The 25,998-nt window shown below is 33.8% G+C and overlaps 2 protein-coding genes and 1 pseudogene across 2 annotated transcripts; 1 reads left to right on the forward strand and 2 right to left on the reverse strand.

The window, feature by feature from the left end:
- Window positions 1–3,455: 3,455 nt before the first annotated feature.
- Window positions 3,456–7,599, forward strand: LOC100794138 (strigolactone esterase D14). Its single transcript, XM_003528884.4, has 2 exons — window positions 3,456–4,133; window positions 6,921–7,599. Exons 1-2 carry the CDS (start codon window positions 3,724–3,726, stop codon window positions 7,345–7,347), a joined length of 837 nt encoding a protein of 278 aa, XP_003528932.1. The 5' UTR covers window positions 3,456–3,723; the 3' UTR covers window positions 7,348–7,599.
- A 269-nt stretch (window positions 7,600–7,868) lies between these two features.
- Window positions 7,869–17,216, reverse strand: LOC100781235 (nudix hydrolase 20, chloroplastic-like; annotated as a pseudogene).
- An 835-nt stretch (window positions 17,217–18,051) lies between these two features.
- On the reverse strand, window positions 18,052–24,212 carry LOC100785512 (uncharacterized). Its single transcript, XM_003528867.5, has 9 exons — window positions 23,910–24,212; window positions 23,052–23,225; window positions 21,694–22,102; window positions 21,297–21,577; window positions 21,129–21,197; window positions 20,647–20,703; window positions 19,677–19,729; window positions 19,514–19,589; window positions 18,052–19,250 (listed from the first exon to the last, which is right to left on the reverse strand). Exons 1-9 carry the CDS (start codon window positions 23,951–23,953, stop codon window positions 18,308–18,310), a joined length of 2,106 nt encoding a protein of 701 aa, XP_003528915.1. The 5' UTR covers window positions 23,954–24,212; the 3' UTR covers window positions 18,052–18,307.
- Window positions 24,213–25,998: the final 1,786 nt, after the last annotated feature.

Here is a 25,998-nt window from a genome sequence, read left to right on the forward strand (position 1 = left end):
AAATTCCACTTGTCAAAAGAGTTGATAACAAAATTTTTGTTCACACGATTGAAGAAAATTTTTGTTGCTTAAAAAACACACATCCAAATATACAAATATATTTTTCTCTATTTGTTATTATTGTATATTTTTTAATACAAAATAAATCATAATTGTTCGATCCAAGTGTTGAGAATACTTCTATGTAATTATCAATATTTTCTTTTAAATCTTTTCTTTCAACATGAAAAGCAATAAGGTAAACAATAGTTGTAAACTACCAATATCGTTGGTGTGTTCAATTTTCTTGTGTACAAAATTATTTTAGATTAACGATAATTACACACATCTTAAGTGAAATTAGACTTTGATCAAGAGAGTCAGAGGATATTCGTGATAATTAAATGTTAATAAAAATAGATGAATGTTAAGGATATTTTCTTTTAAATGCTCTCAATAATAAATTAAAATTTATTAAAAACCAACAATTTATTTGGATCTCACATTTAAATCAAAAGAAAAATATTAAATAATGATTAGGACTTATCAAACTTAGTGATTTTAACGAATTTTACTTAATCAAATAAAAAAATATTTAAAAGTAAGTGTAAAAAAAAATATGGCTATCATTTCTCAAAAAGTATAGTGACCCTTGTGTAGAAGTGGAAAAATTATTATTTTCTGGTGCATGTGTCTAATTGAGAAGAAAGGGAGTAGGGACCTGAGAGTTTAATGGCAAAAAGTAGTTTGTTTTAATAATGGCAGAAAAAGGTTGGCATTGGATTTTTATCCAACAAGTGTCACGGCGCTATCAACATAACACGACAAATTGGGCCTTTTCTGTCTAATGGAGACATGGACCCCCTTCTTTCTTTTTCCCCTTTTAATTTCGGAAAAAAAGGTTCCCCACCAACTACTACGTCAAGGATAACCTTTAGATTATGACGGATTACGTTTGAATAATTTATTGATTAAAAAATTGTATGATAAAGATATATGGAAAGTGGGGAGAGAGAAATGTTAGATGAGGTGGTGATCAAGAAAAAAAAATAATATTGTAAAAAGTACCGCAAAAATATATTATATAATACTATCATAATTTTATATTTTCTACATATATGAATTAGAATACTTATTTTGAATGGTAGTATTGTTAGGAACTATTATTCTGTATTTTTGAAAGTTTTCTTAGATGAAAATATTTTTAGATATCTTTCTTAACTTACATCTCTTTGAATTTATTATTTTTGTCTTTAATTTAAATTAAATTTTAATATTTTTTAAAAAATCATTAATAATAAAAATTAATCTTGTATCATAATATAATTTTTTTTATTATAAATATAAAATATAATTTATATATTTAAAAATATGTTGGTAATTTTGCTATCATAAATAAAACTAGTTTGCATTATTTTTTAATACTATAAGGTGGGATGAGCAAAGTAGTAACATGTGTTTAGAGTATTGTGTGACATTGGCAATAAGAAATCACACGGGATAATAACTTTTGTATTGACAAAACACTTGAAAAAAATTCAAATAGGATGATTTTTTCTTCCAGTGGACAAATGAGAAACAAAAGACGTGACACTCATGATAGTGCCTTAAATAGTTTTAAAATTACACCACTTTTATAAATACTTTTAAGAAATAACTCACTTTAATAAATAAATAAAAAAAGTCCAAAGAAGGAAAAACTGAAAACCTTAGAAAGTGAATGAAAAATGAATCTATTTAGAGGTATGTGTAACTTGATGGACTAAACAATGGGATAGTAGTAGAAAGAACTCCTAAGAAGAAAATTCAAAATACAATATATGAAAGTTTGAATTTTCTTTTCTTTTAGTGGGTAGCCTACTACAATCTAGACCTCGGCAGCAATATTCTATACTTCTCAATTCCTAAAAATGTCAAAGCCAATAAATGATTCCAACTATCAAACAAAATGATAATAAATTGGCTGTGATTTTTAATAAAGTTTTAATTAAAAAATGCAAAAGAAATTAAATGCAGAAACAACTATATATAGAAAAAAAATTATAGCACTTGCGTACACTTTTGACTAAATCTTAATTTTATAAAATAGAGGAAGCCGTAATGCTTTTTTTTTTTGTTATAACTAGAAAAGCAGTATTAACAATACACTTTCTAACATATTCTTGTGGATATATTTTCTATTGATTAAAATTTAATAAAAATTATAAATTTTTGTACGTCTCACCTCTCATTTAGGTTTTCTATTTTAATTTTATAGATTTAATAAGTTTTAATCAATAAAAGAGTATGTTTTAAAAAAAATGTGTCAAAAAGTGTATGGTTGCTGTTGATGCTTCTCAATGGGGAAAGGTTAAGTTGCCCTCTTTTATTTTCCTACAATATAAATAAATTTGTTATATATATACAGGAAATGTTAATTGGAGTGGGTTTTACACATTATGATAGGTTAAATTTTTAATTAGGGCTGTTTTATTTAATTGATAATCACTTTTGGACACTAATATTACTTTTGTTTTCGACCCCCTCGTCGGGACAAAATAAAGTGTCTAATTAAGTGCAATTTATTTTTCAGAGTATATTCTTTCAATGTTTAAAATTGTATTTATATTTTATTATATATAATATTATAAATTTAATTCAATAACATACGTTTGTGTTTGTTGTTATTATATATGTGGTTATGCTTTTAGAGCTTCACTAGATTAAGGAAGTACTAGTAAGAATTTTTCCTCAATCAATGACGTATATATTATGCTATGTTAAATAGATGGGGGTGTTTCTGAAACAACCCAAAACTTGATTTGGTTCGAAATTGTAAAATTAAAATTAAACACAATTTTATTTTATATTCAAATTGATTTGGGAATAGATTCTCTCGTTTACGTGCCTTATCATATGAAAAAAAAAAAGAATCTACGTGTCCTTAAATATTTACAATTTTAATGTCAAAACCATATTTGTAAAATTTGATAATTTACTAATTAATTAATAATTATAAAAAAAATAAATTAATGAAAAATACCTAATAAAGTCATGTGAGATTTTAACACAGAAGGATCCATATATTTTCAATTTAACATTGAGTTGAATATAATTTATTATAAAAACTAAATTAATATCTTTTGCAAATAGTTAGTAGTGAAGAGTTTGGATAGTATGCATGATATTTTAGGTTTGATTTTCATTGTGGTATACACATTAACATACTTTATTTATAAAGACGTTATATGAAATATTTCTAATTCTTAATTATTGAATATACTATTAAAATTTTATAATTTGACTCTTATAAAGGGATGAATGCTCTTTAAAGGATGCCATATACTTAAATCAACTATTGGAAATTATAATAAAATTAAACATATGTATATAACAAAATATAGAGTTGATTATAATATCGACTATTAATTTTTTTAATTAATTGTTATTATTATATTTTGTCTTCTAAAACGCATTTCTCTCACTTAATAGAAGTTAAATAAATCAGATAGTTAAACCTGACCATCCATACGAGCACATGACAAATGATGGCACACAATTTCAATTTGCTGAGTTGCACCCTTACAACTACCATCTTACATGTTTTCTTTTGACCTGAAAAAAAAAAAAAGAAGAAAGAAAAAACATTTCTCATATGGCTATAAATATGACCATACCAAAAGGCAGCAATAAAAACCACACATTCTGGTATAGTTAGATAGCTAGCTCTCTTTCACTACTTCTCTGCCTTTAATCTTCCTTCTTATGGAACCAAACTTTAACAACAACCCAAAGATGTTACAGAAAAAGTGGCTTTCTACTGCTTTGAATGTGAGAAGCCAAGGATCAGGCAGTGAAACCATAGTCTTTGCTCATGGCTATGGAACAGACCAGTCCATCTGGGACAAGATCACTCCCTCCTTTGCTGAAAACTACCGGGTTGTGCTGTTTGATTGGCCCTTTTCTGGAGCTGTGAAGGATCCAAGCCTCTATGACCCTTTGAAGTATACCTCCTTGGAAGCTTTTGCAGATGAGTTGATCACTCTTATGGATCAGATGGACCTCAAAGCTGTCATCTTTGTTGGTCATTCCATGTCTGGCATGATTGGTTGCTTAGCCTCCATCAAGAGGCCTGAACTCTTTAAGAGGCTTATTCTCCTTGGTGCTTCTCCCAGGTACTCTTACCCTTACACATGTATCCTTCAGAGTCAATTTTGTTTGATGAAATGTTCAACATTAAATGACATCTCTTTCAATAAAGATTTAACCTTTGATTAGATCACTAACTCCTTCGATCTCATGTACCCATGTGGTCACTTATCCTTTGCTTTCTCTTGATTGTTGCTTGGTTAGTTATTTGAAAATTAAGAAATAAGTTTATTTTTTATTTGGTTAAAAAACACCCCCCCCCCCCCCCCCCCTCCTATATATTCCGAGTAAAGAACTTTTTCAACTTGTTATAGTTTTTGTGATACTTTGAAATCCTTGAGTTTGTTGATGAAAAACAGTGACTCTCTTGTTGCATTAATCATGGACAGTACTTCTTTGAACTGTTTTATTAAATATTTTAATTTATTTAAAAATAAATATTAAATAATTTTAGTATGATATAATAAATATATTTTAATAATATTTTTATTTTCTATTTATTTAATCCTCTTAATATTTTATTTTACATTTTTATTATTATACTATTTACACAAGAGAAAATGTTCACGCACTAAAAATATAAAATATAATTATTTAATCACAATTAATCATGATAATTTGTTAATTTCTTTTAGAACAACTTACTAAAAAGTTATATAAATAATAATTGAATATATAACTATTAAACTCTTTACACGATAATTTTTACAATATTTTATTTAACAATATTTATTCTCTATATTTCTACCATACCACTCACGTTATACAAATATATTTTTTTTTGTCTCCTTTAACATGCATGCATTCTCCTTTCCTCACTGTCATTTTTTTTTTTAATATTTGTCTCACTAATCCCATCATCCCTATATTGTTTTGAGTTATACGTATGCTATTTTTTTTTCCTTGTCTCTTTCTCTTCAGCGAATCCTTATACCTAGAGAACTGCGTTTAGGGGGTTTGGTCCTAAAATTCTTTCTAGGACTCTCCACTGCCTGTAAATGTAGTATACAGTCGAGGGAAAACGAACAATAACTCGTCAATACTATTCACACACCTAATCATTTGAGCAACTTGCAATTTTTGACTGTACAAAAGATAAGGATAGATCATAATCCAAATAAGCAATAATTTCTTCTATTTTTTTTTTCCTATTTAAATGAACTAACCAGAAACCAGGTACCAAAATTAATGAAAAAAAAAGATGAACCAACCAAAACATGTGGTCTATACGGGATTGGGGGAGGGAGTTCAATTTTTTGCTTGTACTCTTGTGCTATCACCTTTTTAAGCGTGGTGGGTTTGATGATGCACTCGTGCTTTCATCCATAAAAATAAAATATGTTAATAGAATAAGCATAAAAGCTCTGAACTAACTCAAAAAAGACAAAACTTCACTTTCCCTTCCCACTTTGTTGATTTCAATTATCTGGCTCTTTTGATAAAATACAATTTGGAAGATTGCTCCGTAGCTTCTTTTGAAATTTGCACAACCAATTAGCCGGCCAAGTCAATTTCAATTAGAGATCAAAAAGATATTCTCTCAGCATATTTTTAATTTTTAATTTTGATTCCTTTAAAGTAAAGGGATGTATAAAAATAAAAATAGAAATATATTTATTGACAATTTAAGCGGTTGAAGTGATTAAGATGTGTGTTCATATTAATCTTTAATCACAAATCTTGGACTAAAAGACATACTGCAGTGTGAAAAATTCAATTTGATTCTAAGCCGAATGGGCCCTAATTCATTGCAACCCAACAATGATAAAAATATTCTTAATAAAGTAAAGTATATAAAAGTAAGGGTAATTTTGTCTTTTACTCATAAATCACCCTTTTCATCTTTTTTCCTCTTCAAATTGGAAGGATTACAATTATTCATCGGTCTCACAATTTTTTTCTTCTCATCTTTTACTTTTTAAAATGTACCAAAAGATGAGAAAAAAAATATTCTTTTCTATCCCTCCATTATCATTACTTCCATATTCCATCTTTCTGAACATACTATAAAAGATTTAAATTCGAACTTCTAAAATTCCCTAATAAGTTTTGTTTAATTTGAATTGTAGGACCTAGGTTGTTATGATTTTAGTTATTCGTGACTAAAACAATATGCATAGATTTTGACCTATGTTTTGTTTACATTAATTAAATCTCTCACCTTTAACTTGTTTTCAATTTCATTGATGTGATGTTACCATTTTTTAATACTACAATCAAGCCCTTTTTTCACTAGGTGAGACATGGTTATTATTGTTGTTGTATTTAGAAAAAAAAATTGGTAGAGTCACATTAATAAAATTAAACCTAAGGTCATCTTTAACGGTGATTTTTAGAAATAAGAACTTGTCCTTGTGATATTGGTACTGGCTTACATGGCTGCCAAGTGTAGAATGGTACATATATAAGAACCGAGTTCTTAAGATTAAAAAAATATTTTGCTTAACAGAACTAATAATTTTTTTTATATAAAGATACAGTGTTCATTATGAGATTCATTTTAAGTTCTGAAGAGTTCTATCATTTGAGTAAAAATTTGCTCGAGTTCTTAAATCCTATATTGCATTATAGAGCTACTAAAAGTAAGTTAAGAACCTCTTTATCAAAAAAAAAAAAAAAAGAAGTTAAGGACCTACTTGATGGGTTTTTCATTGAAAATGCTCTTAAGACCTTTGCTTTAAGCTTTTAATGACTATGGTAACAAAAAATCATAGGTTTTGTAACCAACTCACAGGTGTCTTAGTATTTTTATTCCAAATGTTTAATTCTCAATAAAGAAAGGGTTAGTCCCTCTAACTTGCCATAACATACAGGTATATTAATACAGATGACTATGAGGGGGGCTTTACTAGCTCAGATATTGAGCAGTTATTGAAGAACATAGAGTTCAATTATGAGAACTGGGTTTCTGCCTTCTCCTTACTAGTAGTGGATCCAAATGATGAGCCATCCGTTAACAAATTCAGAGAGTGCTTGAAAAAAATGAGAGCTGAAGTTCCAGCTTCCTTGGCCAAGACTGTGTTCTATAGTGACTACAGAGATATACTTGAGAAAGTTGAAACTCCATGCACCATCATTCAGACTTCCAGTGACATTGTTGTTCCACACAAAGCAGCGGTTTACATGGAGAGCAAAATTAAAGGGAAAGTTACATTGGAGGTTGTAGACACCAAAGGGCACTTTCCTCAGCTAACTGCAAGCCTTCAGCTAGTTGATGTGATTAAGGGTGTTCTTGGATGATAATTCTCAGTTTCATTCCTTTTGTTTAGTTTTATACCTGTTTCTCATTTCATTTATAGGTTGATGTAGTTGTGTGATGATTTTATGGTTTTCTTGATGTGGAAATAGTGTGGTATGTGTTAATTAATTCATTGTTTGTACTAGTGAAATAGTGATGTTAATTAGCCTTGTGGGAGTGTACTTTTTTTTTGTATCTCTTCTCTTCCGTTTGTTGGTTAGTAAAGTGGAGTGGAAAATCCTTATTTTTTTCAACTTTAAGTTGGCATGAATCTTACCCATTAATTGGTGGAACTCATCTTCGACACATGATTTGGACCACACTATCTTTCTGTCTTAATTGAAGGGGTTGCAACAAGATAAAGCAAACAGCCGCAATTTTGACTTGATGAAATATACATGTCAGATTTTGCATAGAATAATTCTTTGAACATATTTAATGTTTTCTCACCAATTCTTAAAAAAAAAAGTACTAATAAGTATCCAAGTTGAAGACTGCATTACTGGAAAAGTACAATCCCAAGAGTTTTTAATATAATATCAAATTAATCATTATGAAATTTCAACAACATAAAGGATAACAATAACTAAGAAACTTGAACAGCATATCAATACATGGCATAGTGAATGGTCATGATGCTTTGAGTCAGGAGCAATCTCCTATTCGTAAGTTTCGTAGGAGATCCAAATATCCAAGATATTCAGGAGTGATGTATCTGCAATATAAGAACAAATAATCATTAAGTTTTCACTGGAACCATCCCGACAAAAATCATTTAAGATCACAATTGCGAAAGAAATTTCACTTTTGTTACTTTGTATGCAGTATCATTGCAATTTTGCAATATATGGTTTCCTAATATACATTCACAAAGCCTGGAAATTCTAAATCCATTGTGTATACTCTGCTAAAGGCCCATAAATTTTGGGAATGACAATAAACCAAACTTGAGTTTCCAGAAAGCACAGTAGCACACAAACAAAAGTCTTACATACAAATACCATATAGTTCCCAGAATAGAACAATGACCACATTGCTATTTTATATGCATGTTAGGATTTTAATGTACAAAGGCTGCTTAATCTTTTACTTCCATTTAATTATTTAAATAAACATACAGGAAAAAAAAGTACGGAAAGGTGTACGCAAAGAGAGAAATACCCATGTTGAAACAGGAAGTCAATGATTACGAGAGAGCAATTCAGCTTGAAAAAATGTCTTGTGTATGACTTCTGCAACTTGCATAACAGAGGTCAACTTGAAGCTATCAACTTCTCCATCTGATATTTATTAAACCAGTTATCACAAAGGGTGAGCAGGGCATCACTAGAACATAAACAACAGTAAAACTGAAGAACTTGTAAGGCTTACCTTCATTTTTAGGTAAGAAACTTTTTGGAAGTTTTAGATCATAACAGAATTCAACATCTCTCTTGTATCTATGCCCATCAATGTCCAAATATGAAATAGCACCAACAGGTATGGCTCTGTAACAGCAGCAATCAACAGAAATAGACAGATAGAAAATACTACTTATTTAGATTTTGTCATTTTGGCTTATGGTTTGTTGGAAAGAGTAAACTAGTGCACACAACTATAAACATGTTGAGCATAGGCAGAAAAAAAAATCAGTAAACTCGCAATCCCAAAGGAATAGAAAATCCACGTACTAGGGGAGTGGAGGAGGAAGGAGGAAGGTTTGGTACCAGGTAATTAACTTACTTGAACGAGATAGATCTAGGTATTCCCGCTTCCTCCTCACATTCCTTTATGAGATTCTCTTTGACAGTCAATTTCGTGTGGCTGTGACCATAGCAATTAACTCAGAAAGTCAATGATAATGTATTGAACTAAAGGAAACATTGAATAGTAAATTGATCTTATTAGCCAACATTGATTTGCTTATTTTGTGTTTGCTCATTATTAACACTGTTCGGTTCCTAAGCAGTGGCAAAATGATTCACATACAAGGTAATAGTGGTCTCAAGGAGAAATGTTTAAACATTTCAAGGTCAGAACAGATACAGATGAAACTACAAACCAATCCTCCTGCAACTTGATGATCAAGCATTCCAGGATGTTTGTTTCGTGTCACTTCTTTTCCCTACCCCCAGGTGTTTCTGCCCATCCACCTCAACATAGCCATTCATATGGACTCCATAAGCCTAATCTTTGAAGAGAAAAAAATTGGTTAACAATGTTATAGCCAATAAGAGCTCTAGGGTATCAAAATACAGGTTAAAGATGAAAAGTTATAAAAAAAAAAAGCATTAGCTTTAGGATATGAACTGGACTATCAACTAGAAAGCCTGTTGAAAAACAAATAATGTGTGGTTGTGATAGGGATCAAGGGATCATTGGGCCTAAGGAGCCATTGGCAAATGAGACATTAAAAAGCCCAAGGGAGTATATTGTCCACACTCGTAGGAAGAAGAGGACAAATTAGGAAAAAGGGGATTGTGAGTTTGTTAGAGGAGAGAGGAGAGACATTTTCTGTTATGGGTTTATTGCTTTTTATCATGAGGTGTTGGTGAGAGGAGGGGAAGAGCGAGAATAGTTTTTGCCTATGCAGAGCATAGCTCTGGGACATTAGGAGGTTCATCCTCTATTGTAGTTTTCCATTTTGCCTTTAATCAATATTGAGTAATTCCCCTGATTTTCTTCATTCCCTTGTTTTCTTCTTTCACTGCTGAATCTGTTTTGTATCATTGGTCTGACCTGCCGGATGCTTCCACAGAGTCCGGTGAATGCCACAAAAACGAAGTCATAGCAGTAAGCAACCAGCAGGAGGCGAGCCAGGGATGGAAGGTCGCGTTGCATCATTGGAGAATGAGATTTCGAAGCTTAAGGCTTCCGTTGAGGTGTTGCGAAGTCAGTCGGAGAAATATAACACCAAACAAGACATTATTGCTGCGAATCAAGAGAAATTGATGGATATGTTCATCAAAAGTTTTGGGAAGGATAACCCAGAAGATGGCGAGAGTTCTGCGGGAAAAAACTCACACGGAAAGGGGGCCAAGGGAGACGCAGAGAAGTCCAGTTTCAGAACGAATACATTAGACGGGGACGCATTGAACGAGTTTCGTCAGTCAATGAAGAAGATCGAATTACCAACCTTCACCAGTGAGGATCCAGCCGGTTGGATTTCTCGTGCAGAAATCTTTTCCAAGTCCAGAATACCGGCGAAGCTGTGAAGGTAAGCCTTGCTCAGATTTGTATGGAAGGGGGTATCATCCACTTCTTTAATTCATTGTTGAACGATTATGAAGATTTGACTTGGGAGGATCTGAAGAGGGAGTTGATGGAGAGGTACGGTGGAATCGAGGAGGGGACGGTGTTTGAGCAATTGACGTCATTATGCCAAACTGGGATGGTGGAAGAATACATCCGACGCTTCAAGAGCTTGGTTGCTCAAGTACCAAGGTTGATGGAGGGGCAGTATTTTGCTTACTTTATGAATGGTCTGAGAGAAGACATTTGTGCTCGTCTGAGGATTCTGAACATGGCAGTGTCGATATCGCGTGGGCGCCTCATGAATACAACGCGAGCGCTTGAGGCAGAATTAGAGCGTGGGTCACGTGGATGGAAAACGCGTGTTGACACTCTAAGAGGAGGAGGTTTCGGGTTTGTGTCGAGATCCCAGCATAGTGGATCAAACACAGGCCATGAAGGATTGAAAGGTGTGGGCCTTCAGGTGGGAACTAATGGGCCTGATCCATATGCGAAAGAGGGGGTGTAGAAAGAAATTTTAATAGGCCTCGTGACAGGGGAGGTAAGCATTTAGCCTACCAGGACTTGTTGGATAGGCGCAAAAAAGGGTTATGTTTTAAGTGTGGTGGCCCCTTTGGGCCACTCCATCAGTGCCCCGTTAAGCAACTCAAGCTTATTCTGGTGAATGAGGAAATCCAAGTGGAATATGAGGAAGATGAGACTCCAAACAACGAGAGAAGTGATGAAGACTATGTCGTTTTGGAAGGGAAATGCAGTGTGTTGACCTTGCGAGGCTTGGACACCGGCAATCGAGATTTCCCCAGTATGATGAAGATTAGAGGGACCGTTGGTGGTATTCCGATCGTGCTTTTGGTGGACAGTGGGGCAACCCATGATTTCGTATCGAAGAAGTTGGTGGAGGCTTTTGGCTGGGGATGGGAGAATACAAAGAAGATGAGGATTTTAATGGGTGATGGTCACAAGGCTGACACCTGTGGAATTTGTCGAAACATTTGTGTGGAGACAGAAGCTGGTAATGTTCTGATCGATGCTGTGCTGTTCGAGTTGGGAGACATTGATATTTTTTTAGGAATGTCTTGGTTGCGTTCACTGGGGGAGATGACAATTGAATGATCCAAAAAGATCATGAAATTCAAAGAAGGTGGGATGTCAAAGACGTTGAAAGGGATTGTGGGCGAGGAACCATTGTTGGCATCACTTGAGGGAATTCTGAATGAAGAAAAGGGACATAGAGAGGGTGAGTTGAACCAGCAGAAGCGACTAGAGTTGGAGGAGATTTTGAAGGAATTTGAAGATGTATTCCAGGAACCTAGAGGTATTCCCCTAGAAAGGGTGAAAGAGCATTCAATTACTCTTAAGCCAGGAGAAGCACCGGTGAATGTACAACCCTATAGGTACCCGTATCACCAAAAAAATGAAATCAAAAGGCAAGTTAAGGAGCTGCTGGAAAATGGGTGGATAAGGCATAGTCAAAGTGAGTATTCAAGCCCTGTCATCTTGGTGAAAAAGAAGAGTAACCAATGGAGGATGTGTGTCGACTATCGTGCTTTGAACAAGGCAACAATACCAGATAAATTTCCGATTCCGATTATTGAGGAATTATTGGATGAACTACATGGGGCAAAATATTTTTCCAAGTTGGACCTCCGATCAGGTTATCACCAAGTGAGAATGAAAGTGGAGGACATCCCAAAAACAACATTTAGAAAACATGAGGGGCATTACGAGTATCTTGTCATGCCATTTGGTTTGATGAATGCTCCTGCGACAGTCCAATCCCTTATGAATGAAGTGTTTAGGGACTTATTGAGGCGTGGGGTATTGGTTTTCTTCGATGATATCTTGGTGTATCATGAGGAATGGGAGGAGCATATAGAGGGGTTAAGAGTTGTTCTGGGAATTTTGAGGCAACATTGCCTGTATGCCAATAAGGAGAAGTGTAGCTTTGGCCAAAATGAGCTTAGGGTATTTGGGGCATATCATCACACAACAAGGAGTGGAAGTGGATCCAAACAAGGTCAAGAGCATTGTGGAGTGGCCTGTACCCAAAAATGTGAAGGGGGTTTGAGGATTTTTGGGAATTACGGGTTACTACACGTAAATTCAGTAAAGATTATGGGAAGGTGGCAAGACCCTTGACAGAATTAACAAAAAAAGATGGTTTTGGATGGAATGAGCAAACCCAAATCGCGTTTGAAGAACTGAAGAAAAGGATCACCACAGCCCCCGTGCTTACCTTACCCAATTTTGAAAAGAAATTTGAGCTAGAGTGTGATGCTTCTGGACTTGGAATTGGTGCAATTTTGATGCAGGAACATAGGCCTATAGCTTACTTTAGTAAAGCTTTGGGAAGCAAAAACTTAGCTAAGTCCGCTTATGAAAAGTAATTGATGGCAGTGGCATTAGCAATACAACACTGGTCGCCATATCTGTTAGGAAGAAAGTTTGTAGTTTATTCAAATCAAAAGAGTTTGAGACAATTATTGCAGCAGCGGATAACCACAGGGAGTCAACAAAATTGGTTAGCTAAGTTACTTGGGTACAACTTTGAGATAGTCTACAAACCTGGTCTAGAAAACAAAGGAGCAGATGCGTTGTCCCGAAGTTTGGGGGAGTTGTCTTCCATGGTGTCTATGCCTGTGTGGCTGGATTGTCAGGCTTTAGTGGCTGAGGTGCATGAGGACGAGTTATGGAAGAAGAAAATAGAAGCATTGCAACATGGACAGATTGATCAGGGTGATTTCACTTACAGACATGGAATCCTGTACTACAAGGACAGATTAGTAATATCTAACAAATCTAATTGGATCCCTAAGTTGATTGAGGAATTTCATTCTACACCCCAAAGTGGACATTCGGGTTTCTATAGAACTTACCGGAGATTAGCCTTGAATGTATTTTGGATTGGCATGAGGAGGGATGTGATGAAATTTGTACAAAATTGTGATATATGCCAACGACAAAAATACCTCACCACTGCTCCTGGGGGTTTACTACAGCCACTTCTAGTTCCTGCACAAATATGGGAAGATATTTCCCTTGATTTTATTACTGGGTTACCTCGATCAAAAGGGTATGAAGCTGTCCTGGTAGTTGTGGATAGGCTATCCAAGTATAGCCACTTTATTCCACTGAAGCATCCTTATACGGCGAGAACAGTAGTTGAATTGTTCATAAGGGAAGTGGTTCGCTTGCATGGAGTTCCTAGTTCTGTAATTAGTGATAGAGATTCACTGTTCATGAGTGTGTTCTTGAAGGAGTTTTTTAGACTCCAAGGGACTGTGTTGAAGATGAGTACATCTTATCATCCGCAAATGGATGGTCAAACCGAAGTAACAAACCGATGTTTAGAGACTTATCTCAGATGCTTTATCGGTGACAAGCCTAGGAGTTGGGTTCAGTGCTTATCTTGGGCTGAATATTGGTTTAATACCACCTATCATGAGTCCATTGGCATTACATCATTTGAGGCCATATATGGGCGAAAACCACCTGCTCTAGTGAGAAGTGTGCCTTGAGAAATTCGAGTGGCAACTGTGTTTAAGGATTTACAGGATCGTGATGAGATCCTTAGACAACTGAAAATCCATCTGGAGAGAGCCAGGGAAAGAATGAAGCATCAGGTTGATAAACACAGAACATAGAGGAGTTTTGAGGTGGGAGATATAGTCTTTCTCAAGCTGAAACCGTATAGGCAAGCATCAGTGACAAACCGGATCAATCCAAAGCTATGTGCTCGTTATTATAGGCCTTATGAAGTGTTGGAAAGAATTGGAGAGGTAGCTTATCGTCTGAAATTGCCAGCAACATCAAGAATTCATCCGGTATTCCATGTTTCGTTACTGAAGAAAGCACATGGAGGGTACCCCGTGGAGACTGAATTATTGCCTGATTTGGAAGAAGGAACTGTGGCAATAGCTGAACCTGAGGCTGTGCTAGAGGTCAGGGAGGTATCTAAAGGAGGGAAGAGGGTAATTCAATAGTTGGTGAGCTGGAAAGGCCAACCAAGTGAAGAGGCTACTTGGGAGGAAGAAGTGCTCATGAGAAGTCAATTTCTAGAATTGAAGCTTGAGGACAAGCAGTTGTTTTTAGGAGGAGGTATTGATAGGGATCAAGGGATCATTGGGCCTAAGGAGCCATTGGCAAATGAGACATTAAAAAGCCCAAAGGAGTGGATTGTCTACACTCGTAGGAAGAAGATGGCAAATTAGGAAAAAAGGGATTGTGAGTTTGTTAGAGGAGAGATGAGAGATATTTTCTGTTATGGGTTTATTGCTTTTTATCATGAGGTGTTGGTGAGAGGAGGGGAAGAGCAAGAATAGTTTTTGCCTATGCGGAGCATAGCTCTGGGACATTAGGGGTTTCATCCTCTATTGTAGTTTTTCATTTTTCCTTTAATCAATATTGAGTAATTCCTCTGATTTTCTTCATTCCCTTGTTTTCTTCTTTCACTGTTGAATCTGTTTTGTATCAGGTTGTGCTAAATTTTCTTGAAGACAAATCATCAATTAACTTCAAAATGATGCCAACACTAAGATTGCAAATTGGTAACATTCCATTCCACAAAACTAAAGCAAGATCAATTTGACAATGAATAGTACTTGACTAATTTGTTTGAAAGTTTTTACCATGAAATTTATTTGGCATGGAATAGTTTATACACAAAATTAAGTGAGGAGGAAAATGATTTTCTACCAAAACAATAAATTGTGGTTAAACATGCTTTAGAAGAGAAGACGTGAGTACAAAATATGATAACAGCACAAGGCCTGGGCAGAATTCATAGTGTACACGCAGCCGAATCTGAATATATGACTTCAAACATTTGCAATAAGTACAAAAAATTAGAAAGCAAGTTTGGTAATGAAGTAACCAGAGATATTCCCATGTACCTTTATGCCAAAATAAGGAGTTGCAACATGCTCTAATGAAAAGAAAATGGGTGAGCTGAATGATGATGTCACAGGGTAAAGCTGTAAAACATGGACAAAAAACATAAGTTAGGTACTTAGGCATTAGAAAAGCATAGAAGAATGGCAAAAATCAAAATATTTTATACATATCATAATTAATACCTCGTTCTGTATACCTAGAATCTTCTTTCCCAAACGCTCTACCACATATCCAACTGCACTGGTTCTTTCCTCAGCTATCTTCAGGGTTGGATGCAAAGAAACAAAGTCACCATAGAGGCCTCCATTATACTTGTCTTTGGGAAAATGAATACATCGCCAAAGTCCCTCAAATGCACCACAAACCTAAGTTTAGCCAATAAACCTGCCACTATCATTAGCTAAGGTGCAGGTGAAGCAGTTCATTTCATCATAATAAATCAGAACCACAACAACAACAAGAAAGCCTTATCCCACTAGGTAAGCTCAACTATAAAGATCAGCCAGAACAAGGTAAAGAATTGATTCAGCCAGAACCCAACAAGGTTAACCAATGAGACATTCACAAAAAAACTAAGCAAGAGATGACATAGGCATTTTACAAGGAAAAAAGAAGAAGAGATAAATTGAAGTAAATTTTACCCATTCTGAATGAATCCAACAACGTGGTCCTCAATGACTAATGGAAGAAATTCAGATTGTTTCTCCTATAAGCAAATTCAATATCAATAACAGACTATGAGCAAACCAAGTGTATCTTAAAATTTAAAATTAGCCAGACCCATAATTCAAAAACCGAAAATAAAAAACTTTATGGTAAAAGAAAGGATGATGCACAAACACACAATCGGGTGTCTCAAGATATCAAATTTGCTTCATTCATTGTTTGTATTTTCCAAGGACGCAAAGAAAACAGTGGGAAGAGCTTACAAAAGCACGATTGGATAGTTGAACTTTTTGGAAAAAAATCCAAGTATCATATGGGTTAAAAATGAAATAAGTTAGAATATATAAGTGAGGGGTAACCCTTATCCCATGAGCTAGCTTTTAAGATTGATATAAACCTAAACTTATAATTAAAGATGGGGTTGTTATATGATAATCCAGTTTATAAAAATTAGAGAATAAGCTTGATTAAGGAATCAATAATATAATTAAGCCTACTTTAAGTTAAATAATTATATGTTAATTTGTGTATTAATAGAATGATTGTTATCTTACTCATTTATTTGTTTGTTTTAAAATTGAGGGGTGGTACTTTTATTTTATCCCGGAAAAAAGGGTTAAATTTGTGTATTAATAGAATGATTGTTATCTTACTCATTTATTTGTTTGTTCTAAAATTGAGGGGTGATACTTCTATTTTATCCTAGAAAAAAGGTTAAATTTTAAATTAAAAATCATACTAATAAAGTAACATAAAATATAAACAAAGGGTTAGACACATACACTTTAAATGTAATTTTGATTTGGTTATTACTAAGGGCTTATCAAAATAGGTTTTACTATAACCGTTTTAGATGTACTTTTAGTCTGGTTATCATGTAAGAACTACTTTTTTGGCTTTGTTTAGGATGGCTTAACCACTTTCTTCATGCATCATTTTTTCTTCTTCTAACATTCTGTTTTACCTGCAAGAAAGAATTTCTGTAATATCCACTATTGAAATTGAATTCCAACCAAATGTGTTTCTTATATTTAGGACACTTGAAAAATTGTGAAGCGGTGAAGTGCAAAAAATCTGCCATGAGGCATCCATTCCATAAAGAGTACTCTATCACGAGTACTCTGTCATTGATGGTTTCATCTATCCAAAAGTATGATGATATATAATACTTTCTCTGAACTTAAATACAAGTAAATTTATCTACTAGACACATGAAATAAGAAATTCAATTAATAACATTTAATTCAAAATTTCTTCTTAAAATATCTTTCATAGTAGTGTTTGTAGAATAGGAATAAATGATTCACAGAAAATAAAATTTTATTAAATGAAAGACATAAGAATACTATTATTAAATGAGATAAAAGTTAGTTAGTATTTGTTTATATTTAAATCCAATTTTTTTTTTTTTTGCTTATATTTAGATCCAAAAGGAGTATGGATTATTTAATCTTCCTTTCACATCTTCATATATAAACTAATTTCATCATAAGAATGAGTGAGACTCAAAAGATAAAGTCCAATTACTGCTTTATTGCAATTTCTTGGATGATATAGTTATGAGGAAATTTTCCTTTTGCAGAATAATCTATGTAGGGAAGTACTTTCAGGAAGTGTCTGTCTTCTTAAATTTGGTTTTAAGGTGAAAAATTGACGGTAAGAAAGTTTACTTGTTTAAAGCCTTTCATGTTGTGAAAAAAGAGTACGAATTAAGAGTAGAGACCAGTCATGAGGCCATGCTTCTTTTTTCTAGTTTTCATAAGGTGAAGTTGGGATAATTACCTCACTAATTGTACTACCAGGTAACAACAGTTTCACAAAAATGTGATATTGCGTCTCATAACACTAATTGTACTACTAGGTAACAACAGTTTCACTATGTGGCAAGTTCAAAAGTTTTGAAAAGATGTGAATTATTGAGAGAGAGAGTCTAATGCCTTTGTTCTGTTCTAATAATCAGTACAGTTGTACACTATTTTACAATGTGCATTTCCAACATATTTTCAAGGTCTATTTTTCCTCCAAACGGAAAACAAAGATTTGTAGGAAAAGATTACCCCTAGTATACAGAGCAGCTCTATATTGAAACATGCACAATGCACCACAAAGACTCTTGCAAGAAATGGCAGAAAAACTTCAGTAAGTATGAACTGTATACGGTTTTTGTACAATCTACCCACTAGCTGCAACTTGTCCTTTCCTCCTTGACCTTACAACCCTTTGATTCACTTGATGTTTTGGATTAGGATCCACAAGCAACAAGCATGACATAACATAAGACAAGAGTTCTTCACGATGGGAGAAGGTGAAGTCTAAATGTGCATATTCGAACTCATTATATGAAACATCTACCCTGGCACCCTTCATCAATTTATAATGTCTCTTTACCATTGAAGGTCTTATCACCTTGTCCTTCTGTCCAGCAACAAGATCAACAGGAATGTCTATGAGTCCGTAGTGTTCACCCAAGTCCAAAGGCATAGGCGAACCATACACTTTCATATTGGCAGATGCACTCCCATAATCAAACATTCTGAACTTTCCAGTGCGCTTCATCTGTGCAAGATGGAGAGCAACACGAAAAGATACTCCTGGCATGTCATTTGTGTTATAATGTGGTAATCCTAGAACTCCAACCCAGTTTGAGCTGTCTCCACCAACAACATAACTCATTAAAGTTTGAACCAATCCTCCAACTGCAGGTAGGTTATGAAGATCCCGGGCTAACTTGTTGACAAGCATACGAAAAAATCTGGTTGGTATATAAAAGGCAGGCACAAGAAGAGACAAAACAGGAGCCAATAAAACTAATAGAAGCTCCGCCATAGAAAAAACGATGTTAGAGTCGTCATGAAAACCGGCTGGTGATAATAAAACCAATCTTGAAAGTCTGTGGGGTTTCCCTTCTATCCTTTGTGTAATAACATACATCATCATACCAGCTCCTCCCAAACTATGGCAAATGGCACAAAGATTGTAAAGTTGATCATCATCGGTTTCCTCCTCAATATCAGGTTTAGTAAGCCTCAATTCAGCAGTTTTTACTTCATGAATTTTATCTATCATAGCAGGAATATCCTCAGTCCCGTGCTCATTGATGGAATACCGCCAGTATCTACATTACATCAATTCTTACATGAATAAATAGCATAAGATAGAAAGCTAGATTAGATACAAACAGAAATCACACTTTATTGGATGAAAGGCAATGAGGAAGATAGAAGGGAAAAGAATGGAAGGGAATAAGTTCCCTTATTTGGGAGTAAACATATTATTAAGGGAAAACAAACACACATACTTTTCCATCCCTATTCTTTTCATTCCGTTCTCTCTGAAAATTTTCAAAAATATTCATAGAGATTTGCTTTATGAACTTACTGACGTGATGATATGTTCTTGTTGACATGTTCCCGAGAAACCAAACCACGGAAATTCCCCAGAAACACATCATACCCTGCCGATAGAACAAAACTATGTAATAATTCCAAAAAAAGGAATTGTTTGCTAAAGCACAGATATTTTCTAGACAAATATAACAAACCTTGGTCATAGGCTGCAAAAGCTGGAGAGCCAACAACACCATTAGATACCCAACTGAAACCCAGGGAAAAAAAAAATATTAGAATATCACTATGATTTGACCATATTGTTGAGAAGTTTTAAAAAATGAATCTGAAGTCCTGATACTGGCCTAAAATATAAAATATTGATACTTAAGTAACTGCATTACTGCACAGTAAACATAATTTCGGTAACAAGATTATCTCCAAGAAAAAGACAAATGAAGGACACACCACAAAGCATCAAGAAGTTCATATGGCTTTGAGGCTTATAAGGGAATTCTCACTCCCTATGGCCATTTGAGGTAACATTTTAAGGATAAACTGTAAGCACAATTCTCTTTGGCCTAAAGGACATGACACCTTTGCACTCATGACTTTTGGCAAAAACTCAATATTTTCCAGTTGTCACTGACTTTATGTGGGAACTACAGGCCATGTCACTCCATCTTACGCCTGCTCAAATTATCACAGAAATTATAATAACAAGCAAACCTATTGTCCCATTTTTATCCCAATTCCTAGCATAAAGACATATTACTATCCCAAGCAAATAGTGCAATAAAAACACAATTTTAAGTGGGTATGCACAAATCTCTCGACAAGTTGCTCAATAGTGAGTTTAGAATTCAAATACTATAAATGCTCTGGCCTTTAGTAAATAAAGCCAATTCCATTTACCAGACTGTTTCTACCCTACTAATAGTAAGAATGTAAGGTTCATGCACCTATTGACTTAAATATAAAGTTCATAATGCAACAAAAGCTTTTCTCAATCTACTGCACAAATTTTGCTTATTCTGACATCATAACAACACTAAGGCAAAACCTTTTGTTCTTCAAAACTTGAGCTTTTCAAACACAACTATACAGTATGACTCTCTTAACTCATAAGTAAACTAATAACAGAATCAAGTAAAAACTAAGCAAATATAGAGATAAAATACTCACCCCATTGATGAATCAAAAACTCCATGCTGAAGATAAACAGCTTTCCTTGAATCTCGCCTGGGAAGTCAGAATAGGCATTAGACACTACACACTGCAAGGTACCACCTTTTCTAGAAATCATAATGGCATCCCTAATGATCACCATTTTCCACACATATTTTTGCCACATTCTTATCAGTTTATAAAAATTAACTTTGTTAACAGAATAAGACACATTCCCAAATTCCCAACCGTAATAAAATTATTCCACATATCTGATGTAATTCACTCCACACAATGACAAAATAGTTGAGATATCAAAATATGCCAATTAGAATCATGCACTGCTGTATCCATTTCTGACTTCTGAAGTGATTAATAAAAAATAATCATCCGTGATGCATTTCATTTTATCTCAGAAGATCAAAGTAAAAAACTCATAAGGGCTATATAGTTAAATTTATGAAGATCCACATAATTTCAATCAAAATGAACATTTTTACCTAGGTATTCTTTCCAAAAGAAGAATATATCCATCAGCGGTGATCACACGAATGGCTTCATATGGATACCTGCCATAGATAGAATGATAAATCATGAAGCAGACTATCAAGATTTCAAGGCAAAAAAAGAACAAAATGTAAAGGCAACTGCATGATAAAGAAGATTACCCAAGGTCTGTTATGACATCCTGGCATGTCCGGGCATCTGTATTCAGAGGCTGATACTTGACATTCCTCTCCGTAGGCATTGGGTCATTCTCTCCTAGTGTAGCTGTATAAATGGGGGTGTCCTCAACACCATCACAATCTTCTTTAGTGTCACTTTCATGAGATGAAAACAACCTGAATAATGTCCCAAAAGCTTCTGAAGGCGAAAAAAGAAGATGTGCTGCCTTGTGAACAACATCGAAGACAGCTTCTATAGATAACTCTATGCCTAGATGAAGATCCTGATTCACAAAATAAGCTTACTTAGCAATACAAAATTTACATTCTCATATGAAATTTATCTAAACAACACAAACAAATACAATACAAATTAATAAATAAAGAAATGTTGCACAACCTCTACAACTCCACGTCTCCTATCAGTAGCACGGTGGATAATATGATCCTTGAGGCTTAGCACCCTCATATGTGCATTTAAATGTGAAGGGCGCTTATTTCCAGAGACAGAAATGGCTTTTGACACCCCATAATAAACTAACCGGAAAAGATGAAGTGGAATCCACAGCAATAACTTTACAGGAAACCAAATCAAAAGTATGATATACTGGATCCAATCCATCTGATGCCTACTGTACTTGGCAAAACCAGCTTCTGAGGTTCTAGAACTCTGAGATGCGGGAGATGGAGGGAAATCGAATCTATCACTATATCTATCAGTATCTTCTTCTCCAGATGAGTATTCAGGGCTTGAATTATCAGAATCCACAGAAAGTTCGTGGATGAACTGGTTGAAAGAGGATACACCACTAGAAAAAAGAAAGCAAAATCAAAATTCAAGGCAAGGACAACAACATCATGAACAAACTAGTCAAATTGTTAAGCTGTAAACAAAGGCATGCATCCCAAAATGAGATAGAATGCATGATGTGAACTCTAAATTTTCAAAGAATTACAAAAACAAAACATAAAAATAAATAAGGTATAAAAATGTAAAAGAAATAACATAATACATAGTCAAATATGTTTACAAGTTTTTAATAAAATAACTCACAAGTCTCTGATAGACTCCAATATCTCACTAAGAAAATAACTAAAAGAATTACACTTTTTATCCCTATATACTAATTCATTGGCATCAATTATTTTCTAGTTAACTTTGACTTCAATCTCTGCCAATTCTCTGGCTCCACTATATGTCCTAATTTTTCTTTCTCTAATTTTCAATTTTTTCCTTCTCTCTTCTTGTCTGGTTTTTGAAGCCCAAGTCATTTCTTTTCAAATTTGGTTTTTTCAATAATATAGTTCCTTGCAACTTGCATTATTTCATAATTCTTTTAATATCCATGTACTGTAGGCAGCAACCTGCACAGCAGGTAGATGAAGGATATGCATATAAAGGCATGACACCAGTATCATGGGGTGGTTAAGGGTTGAAACCTTAATGCATTCGAAGGTACATCTTTTATAAATTACCATCAATGCATGCAACCACTTGGTAAATGATAGTATGATACAGAAAAAAACCTATAATAGAACATACAGCATTGTAAAGAATATTAACAAAAAAAAATCTAATAACTGAACAAGTGACTCTTGGGCCTTAGCAAATAAATAGCGATTCTGTTACTCCATACCAATAGTCATGAGTTATAACAAAGCAACAAATGCAAGTATATAAAATCAACTAAGTAACAATAAGAAAATAAAGAAAAAAAAATCACACAGAAAGTTACTAATGTTATAATGAGAACTTACTTCTCCATCCAACGTGGAAATCGCGGTCCCCTGAAAGTTGGCTTGAGTTCCCAACCATGGATACCTTCTAGTATATTAGCTTTCCCAGGTAGTAGTGCCAACAAAAGGGCTGATACTCCGTTGATTAGCCTCACAATATTATTTAAGGACTCATAAGTAATTGCCTTCAATGACCTGCACTAAAAACCAGATAAATATGCCCATCCTTTGCCAAGTAAACAATTGATTAAGACATTGAGATAGAATACCCCATGGCTCTAAAACATCAATGCATTGTGTCACTTCCAACAAACCAAAAAAGTATTAGGATTCCAAAATTCTTTGCCACTAAAAGATCTTTTAAATTGATCAACACCTTAAGCGTTAAGACAGTAGAAAAGCAACAAAATTAAACAGAATTGTTTCAGCCAAATCTTTTAGATTAGCAATAAAATAGCTTCCCCCCAAAAAAAGGAAAAAGAAAAAGAAAAAGAAAAGTGCTTAAAAATTGCTATAAGAATTGCATTGAAGCATAACAGAAGCAAAAGGACTCAACCCAATCCATCAAACAAACGATACCCATTTGAACAGTAAAAACAATACGAAACATTCATTGTCCAGGAGGATCAGCAGAATTACAGCCATAATAACCAGTAAAAAGAAAAACCAGGACCAAACAGAAACTATGTCAAAACAACAGAGAAAACAAACACGTCCTTATCATTGAATCATTGCCTCAAAAACCATCATAATATAATTAAACTCCACAAAAAAGAAAAAAAAAAGAAAAAACAGGCACCCCATTTTATTTGAAACATAGATATCCAACAACCATGATAAAATATTCAAACCTAACAAAGATGAATCAAATGGCCTTACTCTTTAGTAACAGCAAGAACATGATCAACCAAGCGTTGCATCATATGGGGTTGTGTTTTTCCTTCCAAAGTTCGGTTATTTCTTCAAACCCCTCCAAATCCAAAATATGCGGAAAATCGAGAAATTTGGCGATACCCAGAATCGTATCAGAATGAAAATTAACAAATTGGAAGCGGATATAGGGAATAGATGGTCGTGGAAGTTTGAAATCAGTGACTGACCGGTAATCCGATGAAAGGTTCTAAAATAACACGCACCAAACCAAAGAACCTTTGCCCTACGAGGTCGGTGGTTTCTGTCTGGGAGCCACGTGGCCAATTATCATTGGCGAAAATAATAAGTGTCGCTTTTTGGCTATAATTTCGTGTTGCTATGGATCACGATTACACGTAATGTGTGGGGCCCGAGGATTTATGTGGTGCTGCTATATTCGCCTTCGTTTTATAGCAGACAATGTGGACCGTTGATGGAGTTTAATCGGTTATGTGATGGACGGTTATGAATGGCGTATAATTAATGATGAGTTACAAGTGGAACGTGCAATTGCCTATTGCTTGAAAGAAGAGGAGGCAAGTGTTTCAATTTGACGGAATAAGGTAAATGCATTTTCTAAGTTTGGTATATTCATGACTTTATGACATTAATACAAATAAATTCATTTTGAAAGTTTTAATCATTTTGGCATTAACACAAAACAGATGTTTGTTGACAAGATTTACACAAAAGCAAACATTTATCTCGCTGTCGGAGCTTGATTTTATTATGTAACTTCATTTTATTAAAGTTACTAGTTTATGGATTTATATATTTCTTAATTTGTTAATATTCAACAAAAGTGAAAAAGGCAACAGATTTTTTTTGTTGAAAAGAGGGGAATATGATATCTACGGAATGGACGGAACTAAATCTAAAAGAAAAAATAGTGAAATTCGCTTTTTTTTTTTTGTTTTTTGTGAATGTCAAATTCGCATTCTGTGAAGTGGTGGTGTTAGTTGATCCTGAAGTTTCGTTTTACTTTTCTTTTACCTAACGACACATTAATCATATGTTTCACGAAGAATCTAGCATATAAATAACGTTTTCATTGCAAAATCCATATGATGGACGGAGTCTTGAATCAATATGGTTGCTTCTTCTTTTCTCAAGAGACTTAAACTAGTTTATACGATAAAGAAGTGAGAATTTGTTGTTTACATTAAGTATAAGCATAAGGAACTTATTCTACATTCTTCCATGCCAATGAACATGGAATTGTGGAAATGAGTTTTTTCATTGTGGAAGCGAATTCAGGACCGTTAGTTTTTTTTTTTTAATGCATTTATGTAATTAGTGCACAATAATCGTTAAATGAAAATTATACTATTGAGATTTTAATTGTGTGTTATAAGTTTAACTTATGAAGATTAAATAAGAGTCAACCGATCTTTATTTAATACTAATTGCTTAAATGAAAAACTTTTGAAATTTTTACATTAATTACATTAAAAAGTTAAGTAATATGAAATCAACTACTTTTTACATAATTGATAATGACTAATATTTCTTAATTAAATAATTTAAGATCTAATCTTATGTATGAAATAAATTATATTAAAAGGAGAAACATTCTTGTATAACAAGATTACTTAATACCAACCATAATAATAATAAAAGATTGAATTCTATCCATGTGAACCATATCATTTCGTTATAACAAAGAAGTTTTTGTTTCCGATGATACAACAAAGAAGCTATAAACACAACAGCATGAAAGGATTTTCTTTTTAATTAATGGTATGTTTTATTGGATAGAGAAAAGAAAACACATAACAATGTATTTTCTTCCTCTAAATAAAAGTAATGTTTTTTCTTCTGTTTAGTTGGGGGAGAAAATTAAAAGAAAAGTAAGAAAATTTTACATCTAAAAACAGAAATAAAAAAAAACTCTTCTATTTTTCTTTCAATTCAAAATTTTAATTTTCTCTCCTTTCTTCCTTTCCTCCTTTCCATCCATCCTATATACTATAAATATTGAATTAACCTGTCCTTTTGGAGTAAAAAAAAAATAGCCTTTCATTTTTTGAGAAGTTCTCCAAAATATATAAAATTG

Source organism: Glycine max, chromosome 7 (assembly GCF_000004515.6).
Source record: "Glycine max cultivar Williams 82 chromosome 7, Glycine_max_v4.0, whole genome shotgun sequence".
NCBI classification, from domain to species: Eukaryota; Viridiplantae; Streptophyta; class Magnoliopsida; order Fabales; family Fabaceae; genus Glycine; species Glycine max.

Excerpts from the sequence above, each read along its gene's own strand:
- LOC100794138 (XM_003528884.4), top strand. The coding sequence starts at position 3,724 with ATGGAACCAAACTTTAACAACAACCCAAAGATGTTACAGAAAAAGTGG. Across the intron at positions 4,134-6,920 it reads CTCCTTGGTGCTTCTCCCAG|GTATATTAATACAGATGACT; the intron begins GTACTCTTACCC and ends CATAACATACAG.
- LOC100785512 (XM_003528867.5), bottom strand. The coding sequence starts at position 23,953 with ATGATGCAACGCTTGGTTGATCATGTTCTTGCTGTTACTAAAGA. Across the intron at positions 21,578-21,693 it reads GGAGACGTGGAGTTGTAGAG|GATCTTCATCTAGGCATAGA; the intron begins GTTGTGCAACAT and ends TTTGTGAATCAG. Across the intron at positions 19,251-19,513 it reads AAGAACATATCATCACGTCA|ATACTGGCGGTATTCCATCA; the intron begins GTAAGTTCATAA and ends GATGTAATGTAG.